The sequence below is a fragment of the Ctenocephalides felis genome, unplaced genomic scaffold (assembly GCF_003426905.1).
Source record: "Ctenocephalides felis isolate EL2017-DRISC unplaced genomic scaffold, ASM342690v1 CF-g0.4_SCAFFOLD_01170, whole genome shotgun sequence".
NCBI classification, from domain to species: Eukaryota; Metazoa; Arthropoda; class Insecta; order Siphonaptera; family Pulicidae; genus Ctenocephalides; species Ctenocephalides felis.
The window spans coordinates 32,836,360-32,858,311 of record NW_020537324.1 but is presented as its reverse complement, the minus strand read 5'-3'; the positions used below and the strand labels follow the sequence as shown (position 1 = coordinate 32,858,311).

At 30.6% G+C, this 21,952-nt stretch overlaps 1 protein-coding gene across 2 annotated transcripts in view; it reads left to right on the top strand.

Annotated features, from left to right (window-relative positions):
- Nucleotides 1–21,952, top strand: part of LOC113368088 — a 329,266-nt gene that overhangs the window by 304,828 nt on the left and 2,486 nt on the right. For both annotated transcript variants that reach the window (XM_026609653.1, XM_026609652.1), the window contains exons 4-7: nucleotides 5,021–5,249; nucleotides 17,029–17,179; nucleotides 19,926–20,370; nucleotides 21,891–21,952. The exon at nucleotides 21,891–21,952 is cut by the window's right edge and continues 82 nt beyond it. In XM_026609653.1, coding sequence (XP_026465438.1) covers nucleotides 5,021–5,249; nucleotides 17,029–17,179; nucleotides 19,926–20,370; nucleotides 21,891–21,952 — 887 coding nt within the window. The remainder of the gene's footprint in view (nucleotides 1–5,020; nucleotides 5,250–17,028; nucleotides 17,180–19,925; nucleotides 20,371–21,890) is intronic.

Sequence of the window (21,952 nt, the reverse complement as noted above, 5' to 3'; positions counted from 1 at the left end):
ATTGCACTTATTCTACGTGATTTTCGGATATCGCCCTGTTCATTTTCAGTGCCCCTGGTCCGTAGCCCCATTCTATGCGCGCTTCGATTCGATACATCGTGGTTCTACTACACATCTCTCCATAGTAGAGCCAGAGCGTGTATTTGTGAATTCGTAATTCATGTGTCCGCGCAGGCGTTACAACCTTGAACGACACAGCTGGCTCGGGATCGCATCAAGGACAAGGATGCCAAACAATTCACAGATTTTTTCTCCATCAACTTTTAAACACGTTTCAAATATGGATTACAATATGCATACACTATATAATAATGTTTCCATATGTATATGTGTATATAGAATGCATACAGAGATTCTACAATCGAGTGCTTACGTTATGAGCAAGAAACATCCAAATTATTTCTATACTCCTCATCACTTCATTACATAATCACTAATCAGAATTTAATTAAGTTCAAATATTTATTTTGTATTATATAGATATGATGAATGGGCATTATATATGAATCCGAGATTTAAAATTCAATTGAAGTACGCTGAAAGCTGTAATATTCCTTAGATTTATAATAAAACACGTACACTTTATGGCCGGAAAATTTATATTTAAATATAATATTTATCCTGTTTTAAAGTCTTAAAGTGGGCTTTAAAAAAATGTGAATAGTTTAGTAATAAGTAAGTATGCACTTTCAGCTAAGAATCATAGGATTTAATTATTCCAACATTAACAATATGCCATTTAAAATTGAAATTTGTTTAATTATAGTGTACTACTGAAATTCATAAGTACTTCTATATAAGCCTATTTGAAATTTGGTTTTTCGAGTAGTTTTATTGAATACACTTTTGAAATATTTTTGCCTGTTTGCCATGATTTCTCAAAACCAACACCGAAACTTAATATTCAAGCGGTATAATATTTTATCCAATATAATTTTTTGAAGTAAAACTTCTTTAGACGCGACTAGGGAGTAAATTTTGTGAAAATGCAATCATTTTTATATAGATCCATAGTGATTAGTCGTATTGTCGAATGAATAGAGATTTTTCGTTATATGCGTGCCGGCATACATCAACGAGGAATTCGGAATGTCATTAGATTTTAAGGTTATATCATAGTACAAATTTTTATTTAATAAAAATGCCTGAATAACAAGAATATTTTATCCTGTCCCCCGTAAATAATTATAATGCAAATAATAAAACAAATTAAACATTTGTGCCGTGTACGAAACGTAAGTTTATTGAAATAATTTCTATATTATTCGTAGTTTCTGTAAATTTTTGATGTTATTAAAATGAAAAATATTTTTATAGCCAAGATAGATATTACAGCTACTCAAAGAATGAGATTGCCAGCCAGCGAAAAAGTAAAAAAAATTACAAGCCGTCAATGAATGTATGTTAATTTTAATTACATGAAATTCTTCAAACACAATTACATGATGAGTGAAATTGTGAAAATAATATTTCTTTAGGCGTTGTTTAACATAATCCACTGTGTGAACGAATATTATAGAATTTATTAATCAGCAATTCTAATAAAGGTTCAAGTCCCTAATGCTAATTACGAAGACAAACCGATCATGTCATATTTGAAGTATGACTTTAATTACATTATTGTTTTCAAATATTATAAATTTAATGCTATTATAAATATATAATTTATAATTTATTATTATATAAATATGTATAATGGTTGACATTAATAATGTGTTACCATATTACTTATAAAAATTATTTAAAATTTTTCTATGATGTATTTATTTTTAACTTAAATGTCACCTCGTACAATAGCAAAAAAGTTTTACTTCTATTGCATGTGAACCTTACGCGCACTCTTTTTTTTATTTTGAATTTTATTTTATTTTAAAAAACTTTAATTATTGTGTTTCTGCTTAATCGAAATTGCAAAATTTTTAAAAGACATATGGGCATAAAATCAACCTAACTATTACTGTTTGCTATTTACCGAATGATTTTTATTTTCTTTATAAGATGGCTTGAAGTTAGAATTAAATCTGATTTTTTTATTAATCAATAATGATTTCTGGAATCATGATTTTATTTATCCTGTTTTTACTTTATATAGCACTATAGAACAAAAACATCAACGACCATATCACGTTCGAAAGCTATTCGATATCTCTAGATATGATAGCATGATGCACTGACAGGCTTTCTGAAGTTTTAGGTAATCAATCTTCATTTGTCTTCAGAAGGATTTTTGGCTAATATTCTGTTTTTCTTTACAAATTTGTTGTCAGCGTGAAAATCGGCTTCATTTTGTTGATGGTCTTTCTTTTCGTACAGAAGAAATTATAATTTTTTATATTACTTCAGAATATTACAAAATATATTATAATATATAAATGAAAATTCTAATATTATTATTATGGGGATATATCAATAAATTTTTAGCCATAATGCATTCATCGAATAGGGAAGCAAAGGCCCTTGTCTACGCGCATGTGTGTTCCGAAACCAATTATGTTCTAAAAAAAGCTAACGAGATGTCATGTGTTTTTACAAAAGATTATTAAGGTATTACGTCGTTTTATCCATAGTCATCAGAAATAAAGTTGTTAAGTCCGTTTCCATAATAATTGAATTCTTTTTCTATGAAGATCAAAAATATATTGGATAACAAAATCCATATTTAGTAGTATTAGCATTAAATCATGCAGAACGATAAATTGATTTATATATAGACAGGGTGCCCAAAAGTCAAGTCGAAACGGGGTGATAGTATTGATCGTAATTCTTAACTATCACGAAAAAATTAGAAAAAAAAATCATTTAGTTTGGAAATTGAGAGCATAAGTACAACATTTGGTCAAATTGTGACCATTCTTTGTTTATTGAGGTTGTTGATTTTTATTATTTTTGTTTATTTTGGAACCGCAACTTATTAACATTTTTAAGTCCACATGCGAAAATAACGACACAATTGTCCAGGTTTTCCAGTATTAAGACTGTTTATAAACTAAAAAGTGTTTTAAATTTGTCTGCTTTGAAAGGCCCTTTTAGAACAAATGTACAATTGAGTATTAACAAGTTTTATCTAAAGTTTACACATTTAATCAGGATTGCAAAACAGTGAAATACTTGATAGTTTCTTAATAAGAAATTTCAAGTAAAAAAAGTTTGTTCATTCATTATATTGTAAAATCATTGAATATTTTCAGTCATCTTTGAAGCGGTTTCAAAATCAATTTTATTTGTATGTTATTTTAAGCACTTAATTAATTGGCATGATAATAAATTTTCCAAATAATGTCACATGGGATTTCAACATTTTATTACAAAAAATGTTTTATACGTAACTATGTAATAGAATACTCATTTCGTATAATAATATTTCGTGAACAAATCCTATAACTAATGTAAAACGTATAGGAGAAGTACGGAAGTAAGTTGATAAATTTATTAATAGTATTGATTATAATAACTTTATTTATAAGAGCAAGATTTAGTTTATTTGCTTATAGACAACATGGAATAAAGATATATTCATGTTCTTCTGCAAAGATTCGTGAACATTTATTATTATTTTTACATTGATTTCCAATAAATTTATTGATTTCAAAAAGAGATATATTTATGATTTATTTACATTCAAATAGTTTAATTAAAGTATTGATTTGTGGCATCAAAAATATTTTTGAGACTTCAGATTATTAAGAATTTAGATTTTATTGTAATTAGTTTATATTTTCGTATTAATAATTTAATTTATATTATTGAATGGGAAATTATTAAAACTAATTCAATAATAATTGTTTGATTAAATTGAATTCTTATTTGATTGAATTTCTTTAATATTTATAAGCTTTGAATTGTGTTGAAAAGATCATATAAGTAAGACTATAATAGCATAATCATTAAGTAGTCCATATAGTACGGACTAAATGACATTCTTAAATGCTAATTTTCAAGAAGGCAGCTCAATCAAAATCGTTTGGACCACATCTTTTGGTCTTTTCAACACATGAAGCATGTGTTTACAGGGAACAATAATTATACATCGTAAACAACCTTCGCCAGGCTTATGGAAGGAAAATAGATTTTTGCAATAACTGCTATAGTTTCTTCTTTTTATCAGTGGATGTTTAGGTCTGTTTGTAGAAGTAGTTAGAGTAAAAGTTAAAAGCAAATCAACTTTGACAGATTTTATTATCTTTTCTTGAAATTAACTAAACAAACAATGTACTAAACCTGTAGGTTTAGTACATTCGAAATAGTACTAAGTCATTTTGTCAAATGGATACAATCAGTACTACATCATTTTGTGATATATAACTGCAAAAAAATTGACCGAAATCACCAGTACTAGCGTAAGTTCACTATTTTTAATAGAAATAATTTCAAATAACGATAAATAAGGGACCGATTCTGCAGCATCGCAGACAAATGTTATGGCAAGGCCAAGTAACGCTCTAACTTCTATACGTTTAGCTACTGAATCATGCTGCTGAATACTGTCAAAATGTCATGTATTTGCTGTGCATTCAGAGGTTTTACACATAAACTGCAATGTCACTCGTATGTTATGAACCTGAGTCAGAAAGACCCTGTTATCTAACATCGTTTTTTTGTCATTTGTGCGGTTTCTATGTTAGGTTTTATATCTGACAAACTGAAAAAAACGTCCGACTGCATAGCAATCACATGGCTTTTCTCAATATTTAGTATGGAAAGTTCTTCATAACAAAGTCTTGCCATAACTAAAGCCTTGTCTGTTGTGCGGCAGAATCGGCCGAAAACCCCCAAAAACATGATCAAAATAAAATTTCGAAGGAGCGAAACACGTTTGAGTTGATTACTGCGACAAGATTGTGACAATGACGCTCAACATCTGACAGGATTGTGATTATGGCTTTCGTCGCGCTATGCACTCGTGGAAACGTCATTAAAACTAGCTAATTTCTAAATATGGCAACTGTATCATTTTGTTCATATATACCATTTTGCCCGTATTTTCCTTACATATATCTAATGCATTTATTATTTGATTCAGGTGATTAACAGTACTCCGAAGCAAGACAAATTTGTGCGTCCGTATCCGACGAGCGCTCCATGTTCTGGCGATAGGCACGACATTGAATCGTCCGCCATCGCGGATTCTGTTGCCGCGGCGGTGCCACTGGTGGTGACTGCCACCGCCCTTAGTTCATCCGCCTCCACGCCAGAGCTACTCATGCGGAAAGCGGAGACCGCCTCCAGCGCGGATGAAAAAATTGCCACAGGTATGAATATATTTATGAAGAAACGGCGAATCGCAAAAATATTATGAATTTCTTATTTTTTTGATAAATAAAGCGAGTAAAAAGAAAACCGCTGGAGAACAGAAATATGTATTCGTATAAAATTTATTTGATTATATTGATTAGTGCGTGAAATTCTATCTCACTCTCGAAATAAATTGTCATATGCGAATAACTGTATGATATCAAATCAAATTAACAGACACACTAGGACGTTAAGAGTGAATTAATATAAGAAATTATGGGTCAATTTTGTCATAAAATAGAACAATGTTATGGCAAGGCTATGATACGCTGCTTTTTCATATAAAATGGCACTAAAAACTGTCAAAATACTCTGTCAGGCCTTTTAGATATAAAACATAACCTAGAAAACGGACAAACGTCAAAAAAGAATGTTACCATAATGCAGTGGTTTTCAATCTTTTTTGCACCGCGCCCCCTGGTCTTATAAAAAAATTGTTGCGTCTCACTTATTTTTTTTAATTTAATTTTGTAAATACTTAACTGATATTATCAGACTACAAACTAATATACAATATTATGTAAAAATATGCGCAAAAACTAATGATTTTTTGTTTATTTTTTAATATTATTCCAATAATGTTGGGTTATTTTCGATAATAGTATTCTGGAAGCAGATGTACGCATGCCCCTTAGAAGAGCCTGGCTTTCCCGTGAGGGAGCGTGCCCTACAGGTTGGAAACCGCTGCCATAATCTTTGTGAAGTGCATTTATAACACACGCGAGAATTTAGATTTTATGTGTAAAACGTCTGATCGCAAATCAAATACATGGCATTTTGACAGTATTTAATATCATTTTAATGAAAAAAAGCAGCTTAAAAGCACCCTTGCATTAACATTGGTCTATTTCACTGCAGAAATGGCCTATTAATATCATCTTTTAAAGCGACTCAACGATTTCAATAAAATTGTGAAAGTTTTTTTCCATTAAAATACATTTTCTAATTTTTGTAGCATTCTAGAAGTCATGCACTTACTAATTATACCATATACGAATTTCAATCCTACTCCTATAAAAGTAAAATTTAGTTTTTGGCATTAGAATCTATATCATTTTTATAAGGCCTCAGTTCATATCTCTAGTAATTTTTTTTCTGATAATGTTATAGTTGATCGACAAAATATACGATACCAGCAAATACCACTTACTACCAACATCTCTCATGGCAATTATGTAAGTGCGGATTTTTGTTAAAAAGTCAGACATTTTTTCATGGAACTAAATAACTTTATTCTATGTTGCATCGTCCATTTTCATCACTGACTTGTAATCATCTTTTGAGCACCATCATTTGGAATAATTTTATAAAGCTTAGCAAAATTAGCAAAATAACTAAACCAGATACAATTTGACACCATCGTATATCATTGAATTGTTTACTATTCAAAGACTTTTGTGAAGATTGAAACAAAAAGTAATCAGAAGGTGTAAGGTCAGGACTGTATGATTTTGTTAGTTGTTCAATTTAGGCATCAGAATTGATTGTTAGGTTAAGTGATAAGAGTAAAATTAGACAATTCATTTGTAGTCAACAACAACTGGACGACCAGAGTGTTTTTCATCTTTGAGTGAAAATTCACCAGAACGAAATTTGGTTAACCAATTTTAACACTGCCTTTTTTTGAGAATGCGTCGTCATAAATAGCGCATAACTTTTTGTAAGCTTAAGATGCCTTTTTACCTCATCGCCTAAATATAAAAAAGCGAAATATGAAAATTAACCGATCAACAACCTCTTTTTTCTATCTCGACTACTGAATTAGGTACTATCCAATAACAAAATGTATTTTACATTTGAACTAGATCGGCAAACCTAAAAATTTAATTGAAATTAACCTTTTAAGAGTGAAAGATGCACTTACTTAGTTGCCAACCCTAATCGTATATTAAAATATTGAGTATACTCAAATAATTTAATTAAATGAACCTATTTCAATTAAATTGTGATCATCAAACACGTAATAGATTTAATTTGCTCATCGTAATTACTGTCATTTTTATATTATTTTTATTTCCACTCGAGCACTAAAAACTAGCTTGATAAATTTCTGTTTTATTTCTCAGTGAAGTAAATATAATTTTAAAAGCATTATAGTAAAAGGACTATATAAAACTTAAGTACCTAGTAAGAAATAAATTAACTATTCGTACCGACTTGTTTCCAACTTGTTCAATGTTTTTCACTTCAGCCGCGATCGTGTACTTGCAAAGCGAAACTATAAAAATACGATGGTTGATAATAATATAGTTTAATACATAAAAGTTTTAGTTCCGTATATAGTATTATTTTTGCTACTAAAAAAACTCTTAATCTTCTTAATTACATTTTATAAAACAAAAAATTGATGAAGTTCTGGCAATATCTATGTGTTATCTTTTATTGAACTTGCTTGAATTTATTTTGATATGCTGTAAAAGTTACTTTTCATTAGTTTTGTTGTTAAACAATAGTATGTATAATTTCGTGGTTTTTATTTTAAGTGTTTCACAGACTTATGTATAATTATTATGTAGGCATTTTTACAATGGTTATTTAGTAGTATCAGATTATATAAAAATATAATTTTATCTAAATAAAGTTAAACCAGTGGTGTGTATGGCATCGTGCCTTAAGGCAAATTGCTGGAACTTCCCGTACCGTAACGAAATCTTCGAGGAATATTCAATGCTTTCAAATAGATTATTATAAATAAATCATGTAACATTGACTAATATTTATGAGAATTTTATAAACTGAATTGCAAAGTTGAAAACATTTGTTTTAAGTCAGAATTACAATTAAATCTGAATTATTTTCGATATACAACAAAAAAAACTCTTGAAAAAAAATTGAAACGATTTTTTTTTCAAAATTATTTTGTTAAAACAAGCAGAAAGTTCAAATCGGATACTTAGTTCTCTCAAAAACTGCTCATTTAGCTCTGTATCTCCAAAACCGCTAGAACTGCCTTTGCCAAAAACTAATCAACACTTCTCCGCGTCATTACAATTAGCATTCTGACAATTCTATACAATTCGATATGTAGACTTCAAATTTTTCCTCAAGCTTGGAAAAGAGCTAGGATTATCTTGATTCCAAAACCTGGCAAAGATCCATCCTATACAACATCATATCGACCAATAAGTCTTTTACCCCTCCTTTCCAAAATATTCGAAAGATTGCTGCTTAAAAGAATTCTTGTCACATTGAACAATAATAATACAATTCCTTGTCATCAGTTCGGTTTTAGAAAGATGCATTCAACGATTGAACAAACCCATAGATTGGTGCATAAGATTAACGAAACTCTACAAGAAAAGAAATATTGCTCAGCTCTGTTCTTAGATACCACACAAGCATTTGACAAAGTTTGGCATACAGGACTTCTTTATAAAATAAAAAATACTTTACCCAATGACCTATTTCTATTAATTAAATCATACTTATCAAACCGAAGTTTCTACGTAAACATTATCAACATGAACTCACCTATTAAAATAATAAAATCAGGCGTTCCTCAAGGCAGTGTTCTCGGCCCAATTTTGTTCTTAATTTTTACAGCTGACATTTCCACCTCACTTGACACAGACATAGCCTCATTTGCTGACGATATTTGCATTCTTTCAAAACATGAAAATCCCACAACTGCTTCAGAGCAACTTCAAAGTCACTTAACATCAATAGAAAAATGGTACAAACTGTGGAGGCTAGAGATCAACAGCCAGAAATCATCCCACATCACTTTTACACTCAAACACGAGACATGTCCACCTGTAACTGTGAATGAAATAGAAGTCCCTCAGGTGGAACACGTAAAGTATCTGGGCATGCATCTAGACCGCAAACTGAATTGGAAAATTCACATAAAAAAGAAAAGACAACAGCTTGAGGAAAAGTTACGAGAACTATACTGGTTAATGGGTAGGAGATCCCACCTTTCTGTACACAACAAAATACTAGTATACAAAGTTGTACTTAAGCCGATTTGGACATATGGCATAGCACTTTGGGGTACTACATCTAAAAGTAATGCTAACATCATTCAAAGGTTTCAGAACAAAGTTCTTAGGATCGTTTTAGGCGCCCCAAAATATACTCCCACCTGGCTGATCCATGATGACACACATATGCGCACTGTAGCCGAGGAAGTTAAAAGATTCGCTGTTAACCACAAAGACAGACTGATAGAACACCCAAATGAGTTGGCCAACGCACTGCTATCCACAAACACAACACGAAGACTTAAAAGAAAAATATTTAGTGATTTAATTAGATTGTAATTACTCGTGTCACACTATTAATTTCTATAAAGGAAAAATGCAACTGTGTATTTTTCACTATTTATATATCGATGTCATTTTTACATATAATTGCCAAAAGATTTACTTAATGTCTATGTAGGACAGTTGTAAATATATTGTTGAATAAAAAAAAAAAAAAAAAAAAAAACTTCTCCGCGTCATTACGAATTGAATGTTTTTTGGATCATTCAAATCGGATGCTCCGATCTCTCAAAAACACGATTTCTATTTTCTGCACTCTTTGCTTCGTATCTCCGAAACGGCTGGATCTGCCTGTATTAAAAACTAATCAGCACATTTTCATATGAATAGGAATCGAATGTTTTGTGAACCATTCAATGTTTTGTGAACCAAAATTAGCGGTGTTTCAATTTATCTTTTGTTTGGGGCTGGTTATAACGTCTACCAAGGAAAATAGTAATGACAAAAAATGACAATAATGCCTCTGATAATTAATTTTTTATTTAATTTTAAGCAAATTGACTTGTTTCTAAGTATTTTTTTATAAATCAACTATAATTAATATAAATAAAATATATAATGTCTCATATCGTGTCTTCCTATTTAAACATTTAATAATCACAAAAATTGTTGCACATCCTCAAAGATTGAAAAATTTGAAACAAAATAAGATATATAAAATTTAATGTTAATTTAAATTTTTATGCCTGTGAGTAGTAATGCCTTGCTCCGACTTAGAAGCTTGCTCAAATCATGGACCATGTGTTGATCTGTTATCAAATGTTATTTGTTGAAGATATTATTTTAATAGTTATTTGAAGTAAATTGGTTTATTTAACATTTAACAATACCTATAACTTTATTTAACTGCTGTAATTAGTTTTATTCAAAAAGTCACAATAAGCATGTTTTCTAGAAACCAGTCATTTTGACTGGTATTGGTAGATATAGGTATATTCAAATGGCTGGTATATCTAGTGTTAATAGAATTATTCTTATTTACAATTTAACACATATCATCATCTGTACAATACTAACAAGTAGTTATTTTTATTCCTGACCTGAAGCAAATCTGCAAAACAAGATTCAAGAAATCAACAGGTGCAAAACATCGGTTTTGTTAAGAAGATACTTCCTGCAATAGTGTCTCAATGTCTATTTCCTAGCTACTACAAATTGTGATCAGTGTTAAATTTTTAACGAGCTCTATCGATTCAGCGGGCGCTCAGGTTTTATTGCCTGCCGGTCTAGCCCGTGCACATTAGATTTACAACTTGACGTGTATAGTAAAATACGTTTAATGTTACTTTTAAAGTGATGCAAACGTTGCAATATACAACCCTTAACTTGTAGAACAGGGAATGAAGTAGTAATAAAATGTTCTTAATTTGTAAATTAGTAGCTTTCTCTACCGCACAATACAGTGCAACTGATGAAGACTGATAGAATGATAGATAAGGTGCTTAGAATTTAAAGCACCACTCCAGGATTGAGCCACATGATTCGGAAATTATACCATATGTTGCATTTGTTGGCTAATGCATTTTAGGATTTATATACTATTTTTTTGTTATTTGTTCATTTACTACATATTATAAAGGTACTTTAATTATTAGAATTATTGCGCGTATGTAGAACTATGTTCCATTAACTTCCCTCAGGGTAAGTTGTAGTAATCGCAAAAAAATCGAAAATAATTTTTTTGCGTATCTTTACGTTTAAGAGGTTTCTGAACATTTTTGTATACCTTAGGAAAAATGGATGTAGTCGTGGTGATTAGGCTTACTATTTTGACAAAGGCACGTCCAGCCGTTTCGAAGATACGGAACAAAAAGTGCGAAAATGGTAATTCAGTTTTCCTGCAAACGGGGCATCCAATTTCAATGTTTTAAAAAACATTTTACTTATGTAGAAATGACTAAATTTTTTGGAAGGCAGGTCCAGCGGTTTTGGAGATCCAATAAAGAAAGTAAAAAAAATACCATTTGTCGGTCAAAATTGTTCATTAGGCATAAGCACTGAACATAAGTATTTGTTCGAACAGCGTTCAGAATTGGAAATGGTTCTATGAGCTGTTATAATGAACTATTTACAAACAATGTCGTTTTGTTTACAAACAGTTATCTCATCTCTATGCGATGAATTATTATTTTTACAATTTTGTAATACTAATGAATTTTTTACTGAAGCAGCAATGTCGGGTAAGAGTTATTTCCACTAGGAAATATATTGCTATATATTTCGAAATGAAAACGGATATCAGTACTGCTTGACATCAGTCTGCTCGAAGCGGGTATCGATTTCTCAGATCTCGTCGCTGTAGCCACGTGATTTTTAATCCATATTTCTAAAAATACACCGTTTGGTATTATGTAATCAGCTATCTTCATTTTTCATCAAGATATTTATTTTCCAGTAATCTGAGTAATGAACTTCTATTAAATATTGCCTTCATTATTAGAAAATAATAAGGTATTACTGGTACTAGCGTTATTTGCGGATGACATCCAATTAAAATTAATTGTTTTACCCTTCAAGGCATCAATTAATTTATTGGAAAATCGTATTATAATATTATTCAAGATGTTTGTTATTTATTTTTATATATTTTAATTGGCCTCGCCGTAGCATTCAGCCTTATACATTTGTATGTTATTTCCTTTACTATTCGACGTTATACATATTCAATGAAATTTTATCATATTGATTTTTACATATGTTATTTCTATTTTCATATCCTGTTCTATTCAATTTTTACATATATATTTTGCATAGCAGTGCCCGAAGGCTATTTTTACTAAGAAACATATTTGCGATATATATTTTCAAGTGAATATAAATATAACTATTGTATAATAATGCCGCATGTTTACTATTATAATGATAATTATTCATGTGACTTAAAATCATAAATTTTTACAAAAAAATAATAAATTCAACTAAATATACTTGAAGATTCCTTATGAGACACAAAAATCCTAAATAATTTTACCATATGATCAATGTAGGAAATTTTGAAGTATTTTAAACCTTTTACTTATCATTATTTTTAACTTTCTCAAATATTATATTTTTGAATTTTTATTTTACCTGGCGACATGTTATCTTATAATGTTAAATCATAAATTTTAACAAAAAATAATAAATTAAAGTCTTTTTAATACTTGAAAAATCTTATTTTTTTAAAAAGAATTTGGCCTCGCTTATTCTGAGCATTTCGCCACCTACAAGATTTTTATTTATTTACATTCTATACCAATTTTTATATCATAATCAATCTATATATGTCTTATTATATATTCTTCTTTTTCTTAATTTCTCACATTTTTGCTGTTTTGTATCAAATTTCTAATTCTATTCAACTTTGATCTTTATTCCATTTTTTCTTCATTCTTCTTTTTAATCTCAGCAAATTCTGATATTTTTTCTTACTCCTAATACAATTTAGCTTTTCGAATGCTGTAATTCCTATTTTTCTTAATTTATATTTAATTTATACTTCACAAATACAATTTTAATTTAATTTCAACTACACAGTTTTTTTCATAAAACCTAAGTCAATGACAGGATTCGATCCAAAGATCCCTGTCGTGTGAATCGAACACGCTACCAAGTGAGCTATGCTCGCCACAAAAATTCTTAATGAAACACAAATAATTTTACCATATATGATCAATATAGGAAATTATGAAGTATTTTAAACCGTTTAACTTATCATTATTTTTAAACTTCCCAAACATATCTTATTCCTGAATTTTTATTTTACGTGTATGTATGTCACCTTATTACTAATCAATAATTTTACAGATTATAAATATTACTCAAAATTAGAATTTGAATTAAAAGCGTGTTATAAATTCTTACCTATAACTTAAAATTCTTCAAAGTGAAAAATGAGTGAAATTTCATTTCATTTGTTTCAAACAAGCATTGTGGTCATAATTAAAATTGTTCTACCAGTTTAAAGCAAATTGCACCCAAATGCAACTACATGGTGGCACCTAAATTTATTGAAACATAGAATTTTTTTGGCTGACTTTTATGACTTCTCTGTAAAAAAATCTAACTTTTTGTTCTGAAAACCTGTGTATATGTACATATGTCATCCTGTCATCTTCATGCAAAATACTTGTGCGGAGCCATAAATTAACTAAAAAACTACTAAACGTGCTTTTTAAATTTCTGAACAAGATTAGAAAATTCAGAATGGATTTCATAATTTAAGTGCAATTTTTATAAGCTTAATTATAGTACTACTGCCGAATATGATTTTGCTTTCTATCAGACAATAAATCTAAAAAAATAGCAAAATGTAAATGTGTGAATCAGTACTTAACCTGAAATATATTTACTCTACATATTAAAACTAGTGGAGCATGGCATCGTGCCTTAAGGCAAATTACTGGAACTTCCCATACCGTAACGAAATGATCGAGGAATATTAAGTGTTTTCAAAGAGATTATTATAAATATTGTGACATTGCCAAAAACTAATCAGCACATCTCCTTATCAATGAGAATCGAATGTTTTTTGAACCATTCAAATTGGTTGATCCGTGCGCCCGAAAACGTGGACGAAAAAATGCCGAAATACAAAACACAAACACACATCAATGTTTTCTGAGGTGTGCCAAAATGTTTTGACCCTACGGGAAGTTAAAAATATGCTTGAATTTAAGTAAGAAGCTGTTTGTACGGAACGAATTCAATTCGCATTTTATCGGTTTTAAAGGTTTTTCTTTCCCACGGAAAAAAGTTGGGAAACGATACAGGATGTAGTTTCAAAGAGCAGCAATTATTTCAAAATGGCGTGCCATGAATTAAATATCTGGCTATATGAAACTTTTATGGCACTTGTTCGCGTTGACTTAACATGACACGTTAGAATATGAAATTGATCATTTTCACGGGCACGTTATACCGGTAATGACCATTTACGTATTCTGACATTAAAGAACTGAAAACATAGATTGTTTCGTGGAGCAACAGGTGTCGGCATTGATGATTTTTTTATCATGCCATCGATCACTGAAAGTTTATTTTTGTATAAGCAACACAAATGTTAAACATACAGAAAACCAATAGCATATTGAATAATGAAAATCGGAGAAAATAATGTTTATGGGTCATAAGTTTTTATTAAAAGACATATTCAAAAAATTGTTTTATTGATATAATTTTAATATAACCCAAGATTATATCAGACTGTTCAAATTTTTCGGAATCTAAGCGTCTATATGTTAAAGACATATGGACCGATTCTGCCGCATAACAGAAAAATGTTATAGCAAGGCCATGTTACCCTCCATAACTCCCATACATTATGCTACTGAATCATACTGAATACTGTCAAGATATGTACTTGCTGTGCATTCAGGCAGTTTTACACATAAACTGCAACGTCACTCGTATGTTATGAAGCAGTGTCAGAAACACCCTGTTATCTAAGATCGTTTACTTGGCATTTGTGCGGTTTCTAGTATAGGTTTTATATGTGACAACATGAGAAATACGCCTGACTGCACACCAACCCCATGGATTTTGTCAAGATTTTGTAGGGAAAGTTATTCCAAACATGGCCTTGCCATAACATTTTTCTGTTATGCGGCAGAATTGGCCCCATAGTTTTACATTTGTATTTTAACCAGTTGAGTAGAGAATGGAATCATATGTAGAACATAGGTTCGTGGTTCTGAATCAAACAAATGTTTTTTTTATATATTTTGGCAGATTTGAAACTTGCTCCAAACATGCTTCCAATGTGACAATGTGAGTGTTCTCAATCATTAGATTGAACAGTTTCTATAACAACCCCACATTTTCGTTATGATATTCTAATTTATATATTATGAAAAATTACTGAAATAGTTTATACATTCTGGTATGAGTTAAGCACATACTTTGTTTTACCCATACTTATTATTATGAGTTCTAAAGATAGTTTCTTTTGCTAAATATGCGGAATGAACAAAGTTCGTAGAATTACCAAACGACTTTGGTACATGTGGAGGGCAACATAGGATTAGTTGAAATCAGTTAAAATTATTAGTCGATATAATAAAAATCTTATTATCTATTGACCAGTTACCTGTGGCACAGTTTTTTGTCGTCAGAAATGAGGTCAAATGTCGTTTTTAGGTAAAATGCCACCTATACCAATAGTTGTACTATTTGTTTTAGAGCGACTGAGCCTTAAAATATGATAACAATCATACATGCAATTTGAGAGTATGTTTTTGTTTCCAAAAAAACGCAATCTATATAGCCGATGGTGAGGTTTCTGTGCATGACGAATATACTCGTCAATACACAAAATTCACTGGTTAAACTTAACTGGCTAAGTTTATAGAGTTGATATGTTGACAAACATCGTTATGGATCTTTAAATTTATAGAGTTGACACAGAATCCCTCATTTTACTCTCCCTTATCGTTAGTAGTTACCAACTGAACTAGTAGACATAATTGTAGAATATTAGATAAGATGAAGTTGTAAACCAGTAAAACATATTTAAACATTATTCAGACTTGATATGTGTACTATTTTCCAATTTGTGTATATGAGTAAAAAACATACAAAATGCCAGGATTTATGGTGTAATTGTGATTTCATAATATTGTGATTCTTAGAGTATTGAAAATACTAGTAAGAAAAAATAAAATATTATGAATATCTACAAATTATATATGCATAATACAACGAGCTACAATTAAGGTGACCATATTTTTGAAAGTCAAAACCGGTACGGTAATTTTTAGTTGTGCTAATCTGGGACGGGTGGTGGTGTTATATCAAGATAACAAATACTATTTAAGAATGCAATAAAAATCCATCTTTTTTAGGTTAGTAATTTTTTTTTAAATCAGAAAAACTGTCTAAGAACTTTATTATTCGACTATATGTATTATTTTGTCTAAAGCTATCAAACTAATTATAAAATTTTGGTCAATTTTCTTCATAATTGTTTAAAAATAATTAGCACCTATTCTAGGCAGTCAAGAAGTTCATTTTCATATTTTTTGTTAATTTTTGTAAAATTGAAAATAAAAGTTCAAAATTATGAATGTGAGAGGCTAATTTAATCCGCCTTTTTTATATAAGCACACCTGTTGTACATAACATTTTCAGATATTTGATGGGTAGTTGAATTTTATTATGAAGTAAGAGCAAAGATTCAATCTAGACCTATACTTTTCAAAAACCCGGTACAACCCGGGACAAAATTCCGGCACAAATATTGTTCTAGAAAAACCCGAGATGCAAGGGCAAACCGGCATGTATGGTCACCTCACTACAAGGTACTACAGGACTGCTGGGTTTGGATTGTAAAATAAGGTTTTACTTTCTTAAATAAGATTATGTTCAGAGATACACTCGTATTTTTGCATCACAAATAATTGATAAAAGTAAACATGTCATTTTTTGTGGATATTTTTCTTCTTATGATAAATTTGATGCATTCATATGATACTCATCCTGATAATTTTTGCAGACCTGCATACGCCTAGCGGTGGCCTGATAGCCAGTAAGCAGAACGATAGGCATCTAGTCAATCGATTGCGGTGCGCTTCGGCCGCAGCCGCACTTCCAATGCCTGAGAAAAGAAAGTGGTCACGAGTAGGCCCAGTTTATTGTCACGCGAGGTAAATATCAATCCAGCGACGAATTATAAAATTATTGGATTCATAATGCATTTTTCTCTATTATTGCACAATCAGTAATAATAAAATTCTTAATAATTAATGTTGAATTAACCCGGTTGATTTAAAAATTTATTGAATTTTAGAAGCAACTATGTTCTTATAATATGTAGCTATAAATCTCAAAATAAAGGTTTTAGATTAGTACAATCTCATTTCAATAATGCTCTTGAATTGCTTGGCAAATTATGCTCTCAAGCCGTTTAGACTAAAAAATTTATTAAAAAAATTTATAGCTTCTCCTTTCGGATATCTTTTAAATACAGTAGAACCTAGATTATCCGGACTAAATTAACCGGGTTGTCGACAGGCATGCGAATAATCGAAAACCCGGATAATCGGATGCATGAACAATAATGTTGTGTATTTATTAAAAATAATAAATACATACATAGATATCAACAAAAATAATGTTTATTCAAAAATTGAAAATTTCTTATGTATGTACTAGAGATGGGCTTATCATATCCGAAGCCGGATCGGTTAGGATTTGACTCCGCTTCAGAGAGGACTTATATCCACTTAACAACTCCACAACTCCGACAACTTTGAAACATAATACTTGACACAAATGTGTTCTCCAGAGTGTTGTTAACATATCTAAGGATTTATTAAAACTTTGGATAGTTTACAAATAGTTCAAACATTTTTGTTCACTTTATTATAATAATTACTATTTTATGCATTTCTATATGCATACAAATCTTAAATTGACAAAAAACTTGGGAATCAAAATCAATTTTGTAATTATTTTTGCAGAGAAAATATAGAATTTTTTTAATATGTTAATTTTTATATGAAAATAATGCAGTGAACCTTATGTATGAAATAAGAACAAATCTTTGTGTATAATATTTTTCACAAAATAATATTACTTCACATTCTTTTATTATTTTCTTTTCGAAAATTAATTATACATCAGGTAGTTTGATTAGCATACTATTACTTTTACACAATTATAAAATCATAATTGTGTAAAAGTTATAATATAATACGAAATATTTTTTAGCTGGTTGTATACCATTGAAAGAGCTCATTTACGGACAAACATGAATATAGAATACAAAATAGCATTATTTTGAGACATTATATACCTGGAAAGTCCTAAAACTGGCTGTGAGACGAGGAAAAAAAATACTTCTTTCGACCCAAATCTTTGCATTAGTAAAAATTCTCAAGTAAATATCTGCATATGTTAACAGATTTAGTACCAGTTTAGGGATGTCGGATATGATAAATCCTGTGAGACAGCTCCACTCGGATTCACTCCGAGGGTGGAGTGATAACTCCGGAGTGAGTTACCCATCTCTAGTATGTACATATATATTTTCTTAGATTACATTACATACATATACTAAACTGCAGCATCAATCATGCAAAAATTCGACTTGTAGGTATGAATATACATATAAATTGGTCGCGGTTGAGAGTCCGGATAATCGCAAATCCGTATAACTGAGGTCCGGAAAAACGAGGTTCTACTGTATAATTCTAATGAAAATATAATGAAAAAAACGGAGATGAACTAGTCGCTTTTATTATTATTGAAATACAATAGAACTCCAATTATCCGAATTAATGGGGACCGGGACCGATTCGGATAATCAAATATTCGGAGTTTTTTTTAAAAAAAATTGCCATTGGAGAGAAAAAAAGTTACGTTTTGATATTGCACTATTTTTTTTATTGAATTAAATGAAAGAAACATGATATTTTCACATGTTTTAAATATAAATAAAATGTACTTATGTACAAGTTTAGAAATAAAAATCATTGTTTCTTAAACATCTCCGTCAAATCAAAACAAACAATGTGCCTACACTGGCTTCGCTGGTGGAAGTATAATAGCGCACTTAGACTTTTTTTGGACAATTTTTTTTCTGAAAGTGATTCGGATAATCGGCGATTCGGATGATTGGAGTTCGGATAATTGGAGTTCTACTGTAAAGCAAGTAAAAAAAGTTGTTTATATTGGGAGTGCGACATATATTTTTCAATTTATTTTTTATCTATGAACACGAATTTGAAGTCACAATTAGAAGACAACTACAAAAAAGGCCAAGAAAAATAAGAAAAACAACATCTCCGATCCAGAAATTTTACTTCTATTATCTTATGAGTATCTCCACTCAACATCCAGCAGTAATTTGCACACATGAGATGCTACAAATATATTTGCAGATTATCTAGGAGCAATGGGGAGAAAATATGTTTGCAAATTACTGCAGGTCGCTGGACGCTGCAGAAAGATACTAATAAGAGATGAAAAAAGCAGAAATTTTCAGAAATTCGTTACGCAAGACCTTTAAGTAAACGATGGCTAGGAAACGACATAAATGATAAGATTTTAGTGATCATTCAGAAAAAATGTCTATGTCAGAGATTTTATCATTGTTTCTTATTTTTCTTTGATTTTGGAAGTTTGAGCTTCCAATTGTGACTTCAGATTCGTGTTCAACAGTAAAGAATACATTGGAAAACATTAGTCAAACATCCAAAACAGTCAACTTTTTTGTGTGCCTGTGTAATTATTGGAACCTTTGGGGGTTCCATTACAGCAAAATTAAATAAAATTGTTCGAATGTACAGTATTTTGAAGGAAAATATTTCTCATGTCTATTTTTTTATATGTTATCAAGTCGAAAATAACTTGTTTTTATGGTTTTGTTAATACCAATAATAATTTTAGGAAAAGTGATTCATCATACTCGCACCAGCCGAGCAGTCGCGGTGCTTGTGGTTCTTCGGATCCAGCTTCTTCTGACGACTACGATGATGATTTTGACTACGATGATCTTCTTCTAATGTCTTCGCCTCCGCCCCATTGTAACCAGCACCAATACAATACAGGTTGCTATTCAACGCCAGTTCGTTTTCGCAGTTCTCCACCACTCGAAGCACTGAAACCAGCTAATACGGTCAGCGGTCAGCAGTCAATCGTGGTCGCGGCTCCAATTCCTGTGATGATAGTACCCGTTACCAAATTAATTTCAGGGGGCGAAGAAATAGTCACAAAAAGCATCAAACGGGAGTCACCGATCGTTATTGTAAGAAGGGAAAGTGATGAGGGAAAAACGGAAGGCAGCAGTGGAACAGCTGCTGGTGAATGGACGGCCGGAGATACGCCTATGGAGGTAAGTTTTGTATAGTGTATAAAGAACTTATCACTAGTAGAAGTCTGAACGTTAGTCTTTTGACATACTTGCTTTATAAGAGTCTCGTTATTTGTATTCTTTTCTTAATTTGGTATGAAAAGGACGAAGATTTTTGCTTATAAATCAAAGTAAAATATATTGGGACTTTTCTTTTAGTCACTTCAACTCATTTCCAGAACACGCGCCATCATGTTTATAAGCACAATCTTCGTATTATCGATGAATTGTTAAAATAATTGCAATAGTAAACTTTAAATATGATCTTTACTATCATTTTCAAACAATACATGCAATTAGTTTTTTATGTTGTCCATATATGACGAGTTCGAAACCAGAGTGGACCATCCCACATGAACGTTGTTGAAACGAGCCAAAAAAATTGCTATTAAAAAAAAAAGATTATTCCCAACTAATTTATATACCTTTATATTTGTCTTTACATTGTTTAGTTGATTTTTTCATTATATAAATGTAATGAAATCCCCATAGTTCACTGGGTTTTTGTAAAACGTGAAACGACTTTAGAGCCAGAGCAGATTTGTTGCGACCATTTAAGGGGGTATTCTAGTGTAGAGCGATGAATTTTAGGTCATTTTTGAAGTGTCGTAAAAAAAAGCAATGAACCACTTGTTTATTAATATTATTAACATACAAAATAAAAATTAAAGAATAAAAAAGTTGAAAATTGTAAAAACTGGCAGCTGATGAAGTGGGTGGTCTCAAAAAATTGGCACCTCAGTCTTGACATGATTTCAGCCGTCCTAGCCATCGGAAAAGCAAAAAATAAAAAGATTATTATGATGTCGCAATCGCCCGAACTAGCGATGAGTTTGTAAATTTTTTTTTAGAAATTGGCGACTGTTTGAAAAAAAAAGTGTTTTTTTACTGTTTTTTTGAGTTTATCGATTTTTTTTGAAATAGTAAAAATTATAATTTGGGGATAATCTTAGTTCGGGCTATAGATAGGTCTATAAACAAGACTCTCTGAACATTTCAAATAAATCGGTCGATTAAAACTCGAGAAATCGTGTTAACAGTACTGAAAAAGTCTGTTCTGAGAAAAACGCATTTAAAGTTTTGCGTGAAGCCAAACCAGTATGGAAACCGAATCAGTAAAATGTCTATATCACCGAAAATAATTCAAATTTTCAAAAACCTTCTCGTACCCATATTCTTAGATAGTTAAACTTTGAAAAAAAAAATGAAATAAAAAAAAACGATTTTTTTTTATTTTTACACTAGAATACTCCTTTAACGACAGGTATGTATTATGTTTGACAATTGGCAAAATTATTTAGAGAAAATTTCATCACATCTACAACGCATATCACATATTCCCGATTTGTGGAACGGTGGTCCACCCTGGCTACCAACTTTCCATATTTTCTTGTTTAGATTAATAAACATATTTAGATGGCCTGATAAATAGCAATTTGATTTGACTATATTATTGATGTTACTACTAATTGACGTTAAATCAACTACTTTTTGTGTTGCAGGTTCGCTCACTTAGTCCTCCATCGAAAGTCTTTCACTGCTCAGTGTCACCCAAGCGCCGGTC